Consider the following 16,823-nt stretch of genomic DNA (forward strand, 5'->3'; position numbering starts at 1 on the left):
TTTCAGACATAGAAATTGATACGGAAAATTTTCCTATAATATTGAGTGTTTCCTTGGTGTTATTTGCAGAGTCACTGCTCGCTCTTCCTGAACTTTGATTGAGCAATTCAATTTGTTTGTCTTTGATATTAAACTGCAGACCCTGATTCAGCAGTGCCCTTGGTGCCGGTGTCATCGATGTAGCTGTTCATCGCAATACTCCTTTCTGGAGTAGATTTTCCTTTCCTTTTGGTGACTGTTTTGTTTTCTGAACTCTGCAAGAGTCCTCCTGAAATAATGTGGCTGTCAGGGCAAGTTTTCCTCCTTTTTGTTTTGAGGAGGCTTTCCACCTCATCCTGTGTTTTGTTCCGTGGAGGGCATCTGAATGAGTGAAAGTAACTGATTTGCTGTCTCCCTCTTCTAAAACTGCTGCATCCCTCTCTGTCCTGCTCTAAGATGCTTAGTTAAACACATACAACTTCATGTGCATCATGTGGGTGTGTATATATATTTATATGTACTGTCAATATATGTTTTTCAGCAGTAAATAGCACGACATTTTAGACCATAGGAGATGATTTAATGTAGGAAAGGCAAAATGCTGGAGGACTGATGTCAAGATGCTGGATGAACAGCTCGTGACTTACCTCACTGATTTATCTCATGGACATAACAAGCTAAGATTAGAGACTGAATATTTTTATCATGTTATAGAGGGTTTGATTTTATTTTGGGACAACATCTGCAAGGTGCAACGTTGCCTTTGAAGAGCTTGGCATAGAACCTTCCAGTTTCAGTTCTACTAGTCTCCAGTGCCCTATAATTAAAGATTCCAGTTTGGGCTCTAGTTCTGATGTAATACCTAAACTTTTCCCTTCAGCAATGAAGCTGGATGTCCAGCTGCCTGCAGGAGCTCACTGTTAACTCGAAGGCAAAGTGGCTTTTTATATATATAAATGTAGTAATATAATTTTTCTGCAGTGCAGAAGCAAGTTTCTATGAGTAGCGATGCAATGGAGCTGTTTGGTTTTTGGCTTTGCTCATAGGCGTGATGGGTTTGGTTGCTTTTACTTGAAGCCCTTGAATGCTTTTGGAGTTTTCCTGGAGTAAGGAATAGGGTTGTGTTTGGGAGTAAAGGAAAAAGTCTGATCTCTGTTATTTAGTGGTGTGGAAAAGGTAGATGAGGTCTCTGTCTTTATGAATTAATGCATGGGTAGAGGACACTTCTCCAGTGTGTCAATAACATCTTACTTTTCCTTTTAATAAGCCTTATGAAATTCCTGGACTCAGTTATTTTACTGCCTGCACCAAGCTGTTGTCATTTTTCCACTGGAATTCCGAATTTCTCAGGGGCAGGCAGGCAGGTGTGAGAAGTGGAGTGTTTTCGTGGGTGTATGTGAATGGGTTTCCTCTCTCCATCCTTCTGGGCTTTAATACAGTAGAACAACTCTGACTCCAGCCATGTTGGATAAACTTAATTAGTGTTGAAAAGTGGCTTGTTTTGCAAGATGATCCATTTTTAACCTGAGTAAATGACTTTGTGACTAATAAATCAAACAAATCATGCCTTTTCCCATGCAGTGCATCAGGGCTCATAAATACTGTGAGCAGTTAGTTGGGAGTTTCACTTGGTTACCTTTCCTCTTTCTGTTTTTAATAACCCTTGTAGGAGTGGGGAATTCAGTCACTTCTAATGATGTGGCAAAGAATGGAGATGGCATGGTGCTGAGCTACACACACCCATTGTCCTTCCTGGCTCAGGTGATGCCCATGGGATCACCTCGAGAAGGCATCTTAATGCATTGAAAGAAGGTCCTTTTCCATGGTGCATGGTGCTGCTTTGGATGAATTATTAAAAACAGCAGTGCTTTTATAATCCAGTACCTCCCTTCCTCTCTGCTTCCATTGGCTTCATTCTGTTCCGCATCCCCTTACTGTTCTTCCTGGGCAGAGGGTCTCTGTACAAGTGAGTGTGCTTGTGGGGAGCTTTAGTTCTTCAAAGGATTATGCAAATAGTAATTGAATTAAAGAGCTGCTATCAACATTATCAGATTCTGGCAAAGACATCTCATGTTAACATTCTGGTTGCAAGCACATGGATTTCAGAAGGCTTGGACTAGTAGAAGCATATCAGGATTCCCAAATACACAAGTCTTTCCTTTCTAGCTGTTTGCAGGTTATCCTTCCTAACCCCTCACCCACCTTAGGTGTGTTTAAACAGGAATTATGCATCTGGGAACATAGAAGAGAGCAAACTGTGAACAAAATGAATGAGGCATAAACATAGACAGGCTTTCTGTGGTTTCTCCATAGTAACCAGGGTGGATGTAGGAAAGTATTTTGTCTTTTTTTTATAAGCTGGTGCTTAACCAAACCTTTGGTGTATGATGAAAGAAATGTAGGATTTGCATTGCACAGGATCAGCATTTGTCTTCAGTAACGCTAAGTTTACATTAAAAATCAAAACACCAAAAAGGACTTGAGGCTTCAAGAGGGTTTTTGCTGCTGCCGGTGCCTGCGGTAGCTGTTGGGTAGGGTACAGCTGTGGCCTGCCCAGATGTGACCTGATGCATTAAATCAAAGCAGCCCACTGTGAATGAGGAGGCAGAAGTAACCCTCGGCAAGATGTGTGGTGCAGTCCTCAATGGGTGCTAGATCTGAGAGATCAAGTTTTAGTCATCAAGACAGCAGAAGAAAAGGGTTTGCTGTACTTGTGACTGAATTACATCGATATAGACAATAATAGCTCCTGAATCAACATCTTTAGCATCAACAGCAGCATCCAAAACATGTAACTTGAGGCACGTTGCAACGGATATGCCTGTACAGGTGTAGGTCCTGCCATGAGAGGAGAAGGATGCTTCTTCAAGCCTAGACCTTCATGCTGCTTGGATCTAGAGCAGACCCCATGAATGTGGATGGCCTTGGCAATGAGATCTCCTTGAGGCCACAGGATTTGCATTCCTGAGGACATTATCCAGAAATTCTGAAGCAATTAGTGGGCTAAATAAAGAGCAGTCAGATCCTCCTTCCAGGGACTACTTTTTGCACAGCTCAGAGGTGCTTTGACCTTCTAGTTTATTACAAGTCAGGAAAAGTCAATATTTCTTAGCTTGCCAAGTGGGAGGAATTTTAATGAGTTATTGAGTCAAATAGTTAATCCTCCAATACCAGACTTTTTCCCCATTCAGATTTACAGTGATAAAAACAAAGGCTTAACAGGGATAGAGAAAAATGGGCTTTTGTAGAAACTTCTGCTTGTCTTTGTGTATAGGCTTTAACCTCTGGATCACTAGTAGGGGAAACGTAGCTTCAACACTGGGACATTTCATATTGACATAAAATGCTGGGCAGGCAGGGGCTGTGTCGATGTTAGCAAGGAATTTAGCATGATAAGAAAGGATCGACAGATTGCAGTCGCTGGTGCTCCTCACATCTCCACTGCATGCGACTGGGAGTCTTTAGGTGAGATCCAGCCTGCTCTGCTAAGCTGTTCTGTTCTGTTGCTTGAAGCATCTTTGAAGGGAAGAGTCCTGGGTGCATTTTGGAGGATGTTGTGGTGCTGCACTTGCTGCAGGAGTTGTCCCATTGGATGCTGGAGCACATCTGCAGGAGTGCATCCACTTGAGCTTCCTCTGGAAGCCAGCAAGCACTAAAACCTTGGCAAGAGCCAAACCTGCATGTGGTAGATGGAGACAACAGGGATTTGCTGGTCCAGCCTGCATCACTGGCATGGGAACAGCCAGAGGCTGTTGGAAGGCTCTGCAAGGCTGGCGGCAGGTTATGCGTGACAAAGTGTTTATTCCTGCTTTAATTATGCCTTTTGCAGCATCCCTTTGTAATTCCCAACTTTGTGTACTCCAATTAGCATAGAATAATCTAATTTCTGGCTACTCTTTTCATTGAGAACAGTGCTAATTATTGCTCTGAGTAGTGGCTTGTTTGGCAGTGCCCTGTCCTGTATGAATTATAATAATGTTCTGCTGCAAGCTGTTAAGCAAGGAAACTTCAGAAGCAGATGTTACAGCACAAGGGCAGCTTCCTTGGCCTTTTAATAGCATCGCACAGCAGATAGTACAGTAATGTTCAGAACATTATACCAAATGAATTCTTAAAAGCAGTAGAAAGTTGTTTTTTCATTATATGTCATTATTCAGAGTGTAAGGATACTGATAGCTGCTTTTACAGCGAGAAGCATCTTCCTGTAATAGTCCCTTGACTTCAGTGACAGTCTTTCCTGGGGGTTACTATAGCAAAAGCCCTCAGCAATTGTCTGAGCTTTCATTGAAACCTGTGTGAATTTTAGCTTTGGGAGTGCTCGGCTTCTGCCTTACAGGGTGGAAGTTAGACTGTGAATGCGGACATGGATACAAGAAGCTGAAGTGCTGGCACTTAAGGCACTTTGCTGCCAGAAATTGAAGCTCCTTGTGAGTTCTGTGGCTGGAGGAGCGTAGGTTTTGAGAATTGCTTTCTGAATGTAACTCATGGCCTAAGTTTGGGCACTGAAGTGCTCTCACTGGCCTTTATTCTAGGGTCTAGCTTCACAAAGGGCTAAAAGAACAAGCAGCCACGCATCCATCATGTCTCAGTGAAACATTTTCAGCTCATGGCTTAATGTTGTGATGAGTGAGGTCTGGGAGCACAGGTGAAGAGCATGCTCTTCAGACTGCTGCTACTGGAAGGGCTGAGCTTATTGCCTTGGAAACCTTGTATTGTAGCTCCTGCTCCTGTGCTGGTTGTGCTGCTACAATGGAGAAGTGTGGTCTGAAATTGGTTATTGAAAGGTACCAAATCAAGGGTTTATTTCCTAATAATAAATACATGATAAAGTGGCTGCCCCATCCCTGGCAGTGCTCAAGGCCAGGTTGGACACAGGGGCTTGGAGCAGCCTGCCCTAGTGGAAGGGGTCCATGCACATGGTAGAGGGTTGGAACTGGATGAGCTTTAAGGTCCCTTCCAGCACAAACTGTTTCAGGATTCTATTAGGCAAACGTTGCTCATGCTGATCTTTTCTGCTCTTCCCAGTGCTTTATGGGGATGATGGCCTGCACGCATCATGTGAGCAGAAGTACTGTGGCCGGGGCAGTAAGTGTGTGGTGAACAAGGACACCAACCAGCCCGAGTGCAGATGTGTGGAGGATTGCAAGTCCAGCTACATGCCCGTGTGTGGATCTGATGGCAAATTTTATGAGAATCATTGTCAACTGCATCGAGCCTCCTGCCTGCAGAGGAAGAAAATCTACATTATCCACAGCAAGGATTGTTTCTTCAAAGGTAAGGGCATCATTAAAAATAAATACTTCTGTAGGACTTTCATCACTCATCTCACCGTAATCCTGATAAATGGCTGAATGGTTGCTGTTGTTTCTAAAAGAGAAATTCTTCAAGGATGATTTACTCTAGGACGCTGTAGAACATAACACAATGTTTTATGGAGCTATTAAGCTCCTTAGTATCATCACCACCCAAAATGTAATCAAACTGGGAACTGGTAAATCATTAACATCGCTGTATGCGTTGTATGCTGCTCAGTGCTTTCAGCTGCCAGTGTAATAACTTCTGTACAATCCTGTCCATTGGTTGAGGCTTTGAACAAGCCAAAAGATGTTAAGAAAAAGTATATGGTATTACAAAAAGTTTGTTGCAACAGTGAGAAACAAAACCCTGCTTAGGTGAATGCCACGGGCAAAGGAAAGAAGCTGTGTAGATGAAATGAGAGTGTACCACCAGAACAGTTCTGGTTACCCATAGGCTGTATACATCTTCAGCTGTTTTACTGGTTCAGTAGCAAATTCCATTATCATTATTTCACCAAGCCACAAAAGGGATGGGGTCCTGTGTCTTTTCCATCAATATTTTGCATGCCACGTACCATCCTGTCACAAGTCAAGTGGGGCTGCAGTAGCCAGGAGTGTGTGATGAAACGCCAGGGAGTGGAGGAAGTCATCAATGATTTTATTTCTAATGAGAGGTCTTGTAAAGGCCTCACTAGAGCATACCTCAAACTCACTGTCAAATACGACACCATATACTTACAGTAAGATTGGAGTAGGTTGTTGCAAATATATCCAGTGACATTTATGTGATCAAATATGAAAATAATTCCTTTATCTCCAGCTCACCGGGCATTTGAGCCCCTGAGGAGCTTGGCTGTGTACAGAGCTGTTCATCACAGGTTCTTATTTACCAACATGATGCTAGAAGAGCCTGTTGAAGAAACAGGAGCCTACTCAAAGAGTCTTATTAATATATCCTTGTGAGGCTCTTTGGAGGTAGAAAAGCATTACTGTTGTCTCATTTATTCTGGAGGAGCTGGTCAGAGGATGGACTTGGTAAACGCTGGTTGAGCTGGGTTACTTTGTCACAGCACACTCTGAATTGAAGAGATTAATTAGATATAGGATCAGTAGGCCTTGTATGAAGCTAGTCATGGAAAGGGTCACCTAAAGGCATATTTGGAAGGACAGCACATGAGCAGGCCAAGAGGAAGAGGAGTTTTCTTCCCCCGACTCCCAAAAAGTGTCCTCAGTTTTTTCATTCCTGTACGCATCCCACCTTCTTACAATGATGCTTCTGGCCTGGGTTTTTATTCATTGCTTATCACATAGAGCGTTAAAGAAAATGAGTTCTCATTGCAGTAATCAGTGCCTCTGCAGTTGCTGTATTATACCTAATGATACAATGTCACGCTTGACTACTTTCCTGAACACGCCATGAAATGATATCAGAAAGTAGTAGTCTGGTGTCCCAGTTTAAAGCAACCCTTAAACTCTTGCCACGGAGCACTGCTTAAATCTGCTTTTCAGCAGAACAACAGCTCTGTGGAAGGGAAGAAACAAACTCACTTGTCTTCCTGCATGAATAAATAAAAAGTGCTTCGTACCGCTGTCTGCAGAGATAAAATATAGAAAAGCAAAGTTTGCCTTAAGGGGGGAATAATCCCACGGAGTGGGACTCCATAGGAGCATTTGGCTTCAACCCTTGTTTTTGCCATGTAGCTCCTGAGTAACCTGCTGTATATCTTTTCATGTCTTTGTACTTTAGTCTGCTAGTTGTAAATCACAGAATGATGGTGTTTTCTTTTGACTAGAAGGTTTGTAGTAAGCAATTAAGCAACAGGTTTATATCAGCTTTATGATAAGGGTAAAACTTTGGAGAGCAACCTTAAACACGCTGGATATGAGGTGTACGTCTCTCAGCAGGCACATGCTTTCTGTTTGTTTTCTATCCAGGAGATAGTTTAATTCTGTGAGTACAGGCAGGCTGATGAGTGGGCTGCTTTGTGGGTTTTGGTCCCGGCTGGCTTGTTCAATTAAAGCTTAAGTCCCTGAGTAGAGCTGAGGGATGCTGCAGATTGCATCTGTGTGCTCTGCCAGTTTACCCCGTTATCAGAGACAAACTGGATGGCCTTAAAATATGACAGAGATCAAATACTCCAGTTCCACTTTGAGTGAGCCAGGTCTGTCCTCCGTAAACTGGTAACAAAGCAAACAGCAAAGCTCTTTTTTATTTTGTGTGGTTTGGGAAAGGATTTTTTTTGGTCATTTAACGTATTCATCACATTTTTGTATGGATTTGGTACAGAATTTGGACAGAAATCCCTGTCTTTCTTCTCTTCATTATGCACACAGTCATGCTGCTGGGTTGGGGCCTTTCACTGTTGCTCAGAACAGTATTTCATGCCATGAACTTTGAACGTGCATGCAATGTGCTGGGTTGTATGTGTATGTACCACATACGAGTGCAAGTGTGTGTGAACATTGGAAGAGCGAGAATAACTTGTTCTTTTATGATATTTAGGCACATATAGCATAGAGTTGGAGCCTTGCTCTGTATGGGAGGAGGATGAGAAACAAAGGGGAGAGCTGAAATGAGAGGATCTGCTTGGATGTAGGAGAATGTTTTCCTAGGAGGATGTTCAAGTGGTGGGACAGGCTCCTCAAGTGGCACATCCATCCTGGGGGCTTTTAGGACCTGGCTGGGCACAGCCCTGAGCAACCTGGTCTGACCCTGCACTAAAGGTTTAAATTCCAAGACCTCATCCAACCCACATCATCCCATAATCTTAGGATTTCGGGGTCTTGAATGGCATCTTTCATTTTCAACTTCTCATTTGTCTTTCCTCCTGTTTCAGAAAGTTTCTTTCTAATTATGGGAAATGATAATCATCTGTATGTTGACAGAACATTTTTGATGCTTAAATGTACATAAATTACAAACTTGGGGGGGGGGACCCCAAGCAGGCTAATAACTCATACGATAAATCACTGCAGTGATGCTGAGCAAATACAAATTCAGCCTCAGGTGATGGTGCTTTATTTCCTCTACTTTATTTGTTGTCCACGTATTAGTTTGGTGCTGGTACTTCCAGAAATCATTTGTTCCAGTGAATAGCATTTCAAAACCATCTCTTAGGAAGGTGTTGGGTATTTTGCTCATTTTGGTGCTTGCAAAACAGGCAAACCCGCTCCGTCGGCTGGCTCCCAGACTGCAAAGAAATCTGCTCCATTTATCACACTCCGTCTTTCCAGCTGGAAAAAGGATCTTGAGTGTGAGCTAATGGCAGATTTCCCAGCTGGCAATTAATATTTGCTGATTTCACTTTGCAGTGCTGCTGACAGGCTGCTTTGGTGGCAGGGAGGCAGATCCGGAGCTCATGGGAGGCATGAAGTTAATGACCCCGGGGGGCAAGCTGGGGTCTTCACCTTGTAGGTCTGGCCTATAATGATCATTTTGGTGTCCAGTGTAAATATATGAGGAGGTTCAAGGCTCATAAAGAGAGAGAAACGCTTTATACAGCGGAGATAGGTGTTTGCTCTCTGTAGGGCTGGAACAGTTCTCACTACACTGAATACTTCAGCACTCTGAATGCCAAAGGGATTCCTTACTATTCCCATGCTTGCTTTTTCAGCTCCCTCCTCCGAGTCTTTAGGGGAGGAATCAATTTTACCTGGCTTTTCAGGCTGAATCCTCTTTAAATGTGATTGACAGCTTAACTCCTTATAAACAGGCTGCATCAATCTTTGGGATAAATTATGGAAATTCCATTGATTTATGTGAGGATGTGAACTTGAGGCAGTCTGCTCCTCGCTAGGGGGAAAAGGGATGCTTTCTAAAGTGATCCCTGTCCAGCGTTCCTTGTGGTTTTATAGCTCCAGTTTGAGGCAGTGGCCATCTGGGGAATGCAGGTGGAGCTGCAATGTGGCCTTTTGGTTTTAATATGAAATTGTGTGAAGTTTGGTTTTTACCATGGTCATGACTGGGGCCCCTGTGAATGGTTTTATTTGGTCTCTGTGATGTGTTTCCTCTCAAGGACCGGTCTCTAAAGCTTCCTCAGTTGCCAGCCCTGACGTGCATGGCCGTAATTATCTGCCATAAAACCAAACAGCCTCCTAGTACGTATCAACTAGTGAACAAAGGAATTAAAGGGTATTTCAGCAGCAGTATGAACATCTTAACACCACCAATGAAAAGTCAGCATTCTTCTTCCTAATTCCTTTCCCCCTTGTAACTTTGGGTGTTCTGGTTGAACTGCAGTCACCAAAGCCCATGGGTAATGCAGTGTGCAGCCTGTTCATCTTACTGGAGGACTATGCCATCATCAAGCACTGTTTGGTACCTGAATGTAAAGGGTGTGATAGGTGATTAAGAAAGGGGTTTAGGGAACTGTTCACACATTGAAAATAGAGAAGCATGGCCTAAAACTGTGTGGCATGGAAGAAGACAGTGGTAGCATGAGATAGTCTCAGTTTCAAGCATCCAGAGTCGCAGCTTGCTATGTTTGAGGGCAGAGAAATGGACTGCAGCTCTCACTGTTCTTTAGGGTGGATGGCATCTGCTGAGCCAGCTCAAAGCCTGGCACTGGTAAACCGTCACTGCAGCGATCTCAGGAAAGCTGAGAGGTGATAATGAAGCTTCCTTTGATGCTTTGCCTGAGCGGTTGTGATGGGGAATGAAAGCAGAGGAAATAGAGTAGGATGGGGAATAAAAGTAAAGGATGTGGGAAGAGACACGGGGATACAGGACACTCAGTACGCCAGGGGATGTTTGTCTTTCCTTTCTACCTATTTGTGTGTGCTGTTTGCATCTGATGAATGCTTGTCCTGATTTGATGGCAGTCTGGATTCAGTGTCCACCTCACTTCTCTGCAAACCAGGTTAATATTCATTGAATGGGAATTTGGGAGCTTAACCCATGCTTGAAGCGTGGGGCATCTCCATCTCTGTGCTAAGTCAGAGGGGAAGGGTTTTTTGATTAAAACAAAACCCAACAAACAAACCCTGAGAGAGACCAAGAAACTGCTTTAAAAAGAGAACTGAAAAGGCTGAAAGGTAAAGATGAGGATTAAAGATTAAAGTGATTAGATTGTGGTAAAGGGTGCTGGAAACTGAAAGTAGAAAAAGAAACATAGAATAAATTTTATGGCTAAGGCACACTCAGGCAAGGAGATTTAGAGGGGCTTAAAAGATAAAAAGGACTGACTCTTCAGAATCATAGAATCATAGAATAGTTAGAGTTGGAAAGGACCTTAAGATCATCTGGTTACAACCCCACTGCCATGGGCAGGGACACCTCACACTAAACCATCTCACCCAAGGCTCTGTCCAACCTGGCCTTGAACACTGCCAGGGATGGAGCATTCCCAACCTCCCTGGGCAACCCATTCCAGTGCCTCAGCACCCTCACAGGAAAGAATTTCCTCCTTATATCCAATCTAAACTTCCCCTGTTTAAGTTTTAACCCGTTACCCCTTGTCCTGTCACTCCAGTCCCTAATGAAGAGTCCCTCCCCAGCATCCCTATAGGCCCCCTTCAGCTACTGGAAGGCTGCTCTGAGGTCTCCACACAGCCTTCCCTTCTTCAGGCTGAACAGAACAGTTGATTAAAAGCTATTCAGCACAAATGCTAATTTTTCTGGGTGCTCACTATAAAAATCCATGGAGCAAATTGAAATTCTGAATGCTGGGGAATACCAACAGGCTGGGTGCTGCAGGTTCAGTTAAGTGGCAGCTTCCACCAGCATTTGCTTCCTTTCTGCTCAAGGATTTAACAGGCACTTCTTGTTAATAGTAGAGTCCCAGCCTGGTTTGGGTTGGAAGGGACCTTAAAGCTCCTCCAGCTCCAACCCCTGCCACGGGCAGGGACCCCTTCCACTAGAGCAGCTTGCTCCAAGCCCCTGTGTCCAACCTGGCCTTGAACACTGCCAGGGATGGGGCAGCCACAGCTTCTCTGGGCACCCTGTGCCAGCGCCTCAGCACCCTCACAGGGAAGAGCTTCTGCCTGAGAGCTCATCTCAGTCTCCCGTGTTTAATCTCCAAGGTACCCCTTGTCCTTCTTGCATCAGGGGTGCCAGAACTGTATGAATCCTACTGGAGGTGTCGTGAAGTCAGAGGAATGCTATTTAAAATGCTTATTTTGGGGATAAAAAGTTGGTTCATGGGGGGGAATTGGCATGGTGAAGCGCCACTATTGCAGTGTTTGTATAGGGGTGGATGCTGCAGTGATGGGCACATCAGTGTCCATCCCTTTGCCCAGTGCTGCTTTGGGTGGTCACTGCACAGCCCAGGGATGCAGCAGCCAAGTGTGGCTCATTCTGTTGCAGGTACCAGTCACTTGGCTGCTTCATGTGAATTAGCACTGATGCTCTTGCTGGCACTTCCCTGTGGGGTCTGCCGTGCTGCTGAAGTGTGCATGTAAATCCCATTACCTCTAATTGAGTGGGGATCAATCACAAATTAAGAAGCAAGAGGAAGGTTTCCAGGTGAGATTTAAATGGGAGGCTTTTACTGATAATATTTTGCTCTTCCCATCAAAGTGTCCTGGAATGCTTTGCAAAGATTAATGAATCAGATCTCACAACATCCTGGCCTGCCAGGAAAATAGCAATCCACCCCTTACAGAGGAGGAATTGCAGTCTAGAGGAGAGGCAGTGATTTTTCTGAAGGTCGTAGATACTCCTATTGGAACTCTTGTTAAATGATCCCAATTCTAGGGCCCCTGTCTCTATAAAATCCTCTGACACTTCCAGTTTTTTTCCTATAGGAAGTGCTGTATTTCCAATAGATTTTGCAGGGGTGAATAAGGGGCATGGATTGCTTGGGGCTTCTGAACACAGAATCCTTGTGCCCAAGCAGGGGTGCAGCAGGTAGTGCTCAGCGGAGGTGTGACTGTGGTGTGTGATGTCCAGAAGAGTGGAGCTGTGCTGTCTTGGACATGCAGGTTATGAACCCCCCCCGGTGCCATGCTCACATAAAGCGTTACCCTCAGTTCAGGTCTGGGGCTCTGGAAGGGAAATGCTGCAGTCTTGCAAATGCAGTTGCAGCCTCCATGTCATGTAGTGATCTTGCTGAACCCAGCAAGCCCCATGGTAATGAATGTGTGTGATGGAGAAAGCCCCAGCTCACTCCTCTCTCAGTTAAAAATTCAGAGGAGGAGAGGACCGCACAATGTGGAGGGAGGAACCTGCTCATGGCGATACTGAAAGGGAACTTCCATAGTAAAAACCCTATTGGCGTGTCAAGTCCAAAGGCAGACATTCATTTTCCTTTTGAGTGAGGGCTGTTTTCCCTGAAACAACAAACAAAGGCTCTCCTGTAAGAGGTTGGATGTGTAAAATGCATGGGGCTTGTCTCTCCCTGCAGTGACTGCAATCAGGGTCTGTCAAGAGTTCTCCTCTTCCCTCCTTGCTTGCTTTTTGGCTGCCGCCCTGGCAATTCGAGTTTAGCAAATGAATTATTTCAGAGTAATATCTGAAGCTCTAGGGGGGGGGGTATTTATTTATCCTGCTCAGAGGGTTGTGATCGAGATGCAGAGAAGCTCAAGGGAAAGAATTTGAGCGCTTCCAAAACATACACAGGGCTTTTGCTTTGCTATTAGGGCTTGGGCAAGGCTTTGCTGTCGCATGTGCAAGGACCCCGTGGGCTCAGGTCAGTCCTGGGGCCCTTCTCCAACACCAGTCCCCCTCCTCACCAGCGGTTTTCCATTGGAAACCATGGCACTGATTGCCAGGCGTTATCATAGGGCTTTTTTCCCTTCATTAAATCTAGAGCAATCCAAACCCTGTGTTAACCTTCACAGTGAATATTTAGCTGTATTTTCATACGTAAGCATTTTGGCTGTGGCCATGGCCCTTTCGCTTGCTATTCATGAATATTTTAGCAGATTGGTTTACTAACAGGAACGCTGCCGGGAAGTGAATGTTCCCGAATATTAGTGGAGATCTGGATTTAACTTTGTATTTGCAGTTACGTGCTGTGGAAGCCCCATCTTAGTGCTCCTCTGGGAGGAGCAGCAGAGCCAATTAAAGCAAATCTTGTTTGGAAATGTGATTCTCAGAGCCTGCCCATGAATAAACTCATCCAAAGGCTGATAGATGGCTGTGTGTGGCTAACCCTCAGCACAGCACCTGGATGCCTTGTAGGTAAACCGGTAGCAATGGCAAAACCACTTGTAGGCTTGAAGGAATCTCTGATATTGGGCCCTTTTTTATGGATCAGACCTGCACTTAAGGCTTTTCAGAGGGAAAGGTGTAGTAGAAATGAAGGTTTTTGTGTGGGGAGTCCCATGTAATGTGAAGGGTTTTGAAAGATAACCAGAGTCTGGGTTCTGCTGCGTTATATGCTCTGGCCCTTCTGGGCAGGGGCTTCAGGGATGCTCCCGCATGGGGAGGGGAGATTTCTGTTCACTCAGTGTGGAGGATCATCTCCCTCCCAAAGACTCCATGTTTAAGGTGTACAGAGGCATCAGTGGTGTGGGGAAAGGGAGCTCTTCTTTCCCAGTAGCTCAGTACCATTGGTGAGTTGGCACTTGGGATGCCTGCCTGGGAAAAAGGAGGTCGGAGTAAGGAATGTTTACTCTTTAGAGCATAAAATCCATGCTCTAAATAACAGCCAAGAGGTTTTCTTCAGGTCATGTACTCTGATAGACATAGCCCCTGTTTGAGGGGTAGCAGTTTCACGTCTGCTGCTGATCTGCTGGCTTGGCATCTGCCGCCTGCACTTTCCTTTCTGTCCCGAGAACAGAGCAGTCTGTGTTACCAAAGCATCAGCCTGCTGAAGCCATTGGTCATCTGCAGGTTTCTGATGCTGGATGGTTTTCATGTGGTTTGCTCAGTTGGCTGGGTCCTGGAGCGCAGTGGAGGAATCACACAGCGCTGCACTTCTCATCCACAGCTCCCATTGCTTTCCAATTTGTTCCATACAGTGGTTATCATCACACTGGATTCTTCACCCTGCTGGAGGCATGGGAGGGATGTGGCTTTTTCCCCGAAGCAGAAACTCAGGGGACTGCCTATCTAAACACAGCAGGCACAACTTGGGTAGTGTTCTGGAAGAGCTCCACATCTAACATGGATGCGAGACGCTCAGCACATCTGGAAAACATCTGTCTTGGACTCCTAATTTGGCATTGTCACCCTTGGAGTCACTGCACAACAGGGCCCTGTGGAGAACGCTTAATATTCCTGGACACATTGTAGTTTGCTTTCATGGTAAAAGAGCTTGTTAGGTCCAAACAAACTGGCAGCGCATCTTGCTGATGCTGTACAGTGCCGAGGAAGTAAAAGGCCATTAAGACAAAAACCTCCCCGAACCCAGGAGATTTTGGCTGCGTTTTTAACTGAAACAGAAGTGAAAGATAATGAAGGCATTTTGTGGCCTCAAACTGGCTTTCAGCTGGGTTTTATTTTGCATAATGGGTTGGTGAAAATCGCAGTGCAGTTACTTTGGGCTCACTTTAGAAACGTGAACAGGCTGCGGCTTTGGGCTCATCAGTTACAGCTAATTCCTTTGGCTCTACTAGAGCTGAAAGCCTTTGTTTTCCTTTCCAAGAGGTGGCTTGGGCATGGGCAGCCTTTCTGGCCTGATAGCATTTTTGACAGATATTCTTTCTGGAGTCAGATTTCGGCACTTGCTCAAATTGATGGCTATTTGCTAATGAATAGAAATGATCCGAAGAGTTTTTCTTTGTGGTTTCAGTAACACCATTGCCTTTTCCCCCCTCCCTCTCCTTTTAATTTTCTGCATTGGGCTGAATTATAGAATCATAGACTAGTTAGGATTGGAAAGGACCTTATGATCATCCAATACCAAGAGATCATAATGGGAGGAGTGTTTCAGAAATGCTTCATTATCCTGTTCAATATTGTTCTGGCCGTGAGAGTGGATCTAGTTTGTAAAGGCATCTGATCTGGACTGTCTCATCTACATAAGTGAATGTCTTTGGTAACCTAAGCTCTGGGAGTGTAGTAGTACAACTTAATCTTCCTGACATTAACGTACATAAAATGCTAACAGTTATCCCAAAAGAGCGCTTGACAAAGGGAACCTGATTTGAGAAAGGAGCAGCCTTGAATCCCCAAATCTTGTCTCCTTACTCCTCAGAAAGGCTCCAGAAAAAGCCATCATCCCCAAGCAGGAGCTGGAGAGCTCTGACATTTCCAAGTAATCAGGTAGAATTACTGCACATCCAGATATCTTTAACCTATTTAGTGACATTTTGCTCACATCATCTCATAATGTTCATTGGATCAGAAAACAGCCTGGAGCCACATCTGCAAAATGTTTCATGAAGCATATTGATCTGGGAATGCAAAACCTTTGTATGTATTTCCTATGGAATATTGTATTTCTTGTGCAGCTTTTTTTCTTTACTGTTATGGATTTTTCCTGCTTATATATTATTCTATCCCCCCCCCCCAAATGTAAGTCAGGATAAAAGAATGAGAGCAGCACAGAGAAGAGCATCATTAGTGCCAATGTCAGGACACTCGGGCTGTATCCCACAGTATGAAAACCCAGAGTGGCTTTACCCAAGTTCAGGGGCATGCCTGATGGCAAAACCTATCTGGAATCGATAAGTTAAAAGGAAATGAGAATAAGATCGCAAATGTTTGTGTTGTTTTAAAAAGCAATATCAATAGTTAGTTGAAATGCAGGAAGAGATTTTGGAGGGGCATTGAAAGTTACTTTCAGGCTCTATAGATGGCTGTAACTTGGGCCTTGGCAACAGAGCGAATAACGTTTGTATTCTGATTTTGAATGATGGAGTTGGAAAACCTGAAAACTCTTGTTCTAAGGAAGGTAAAAATCTGGCTTAGTGTGTTGAACAAAGCACTTTAAACTATTGTAGAAATGATGTTCTAACTTACTGTTGGTCTGAAAGGGCTTTTGTGGGAGGAAGTGTCTGAAGCTGTGCTGAGTGAGGTTTATCCCTATTGGGATATTTCAAATACTGAGTAAACTGGAGATTTATCTATGATTTAGTTTCTGTAAGCCCTGCCTTTATATCCTGCATGAAGTTGTGTCTAAGGTACACGTTAGCACCTGAATTAATCTGGTTTTAAAGGTTTAAGGAAACCCCCAAACCACTTAACATCGACATACATCATCTGCTCTGAGATCAGTGATAGGTAATGGGGCGTGAGGAAACTCCTGAGCACTCTGAAAGATGCTGCTCTGATTTTTCCCTTCTGTTATTGTATTTGGCTTGGTACTTGCTACAGGAGGGAAAAGCAAACCTTGGATGTTTCATAACGAAAAGCACAGAATACATAAAACATGAGCTATTGGTTTAGTGCTGTTCTGTTTCCACTGGCAGTTTAGTTATCTTCAAGGAAAGCAGGAACTCAATGATGGAAATCCCTTATTGTCAGTAAAGGCTGTTCCTAGGAATCCAGCACCTGTAGCAGGTACCAGCTGAAACCTTTTTATTCCTCTGTGCCATAGTACTTTGAGTTCTCCCCAGCTTTAGACAGCAGATGACAGGTTACCTGAGCAGGTATTTGCGAAGCCGGCGCCATGTGTCACAGCTCCCACTGACTGTGTTTGCCACAGTCTTTGCTCTGTG

The 16,823-nt window shown here is 44.3% G+C and overlaps 1 protein-coding gene across 8 annotated transcripts in view; it reads left to right on the plus strand.

The window, feature by feature from the left end:
* FSTL4 (follistatin like 4) overlaps positions 1-16,823 on the plus strand; it is a 391,441-nt gene that overhangs the window by 249,682 nt on the left and 124,936 nt on the right. For 7 of the 8 annotated variants that reach the window (XM_062638106.1, XM_062638103.1, XM_062638109.1 and 4 more), the window contains one exon: positions 5,005-5,253. In XM_062638106.1, the coding sequence (XP_062494090.1) occupies positions 5,005-5,253 (249 nt within the window). Of the gene's footprint in view, positions 1-1,734; positions 1,805-5,004; positions 5,254-16,823 lie in introns of those variants that run through there. The other variant, XM_062638111.1, reaches the window with a different exon arrangement.

The sequence above is a fragment of the Pezoporus occidentalis genome, unplaced genomic scaffold (genome assembly GCF_034315485.1).
Source record: "Pezoporus occidentalis ecotype Australia unplaced genomic scaffold, CSIRO_AGI_Poc_V1 ctg55, whole genome shotgun sequence".
Taxonomy (NCBI): Eukaryota; Metazoa; Chordata; class Aves; order Psittaciformes; family Psittacidae; genus Pezoporus; species Pezoporus occidentalis.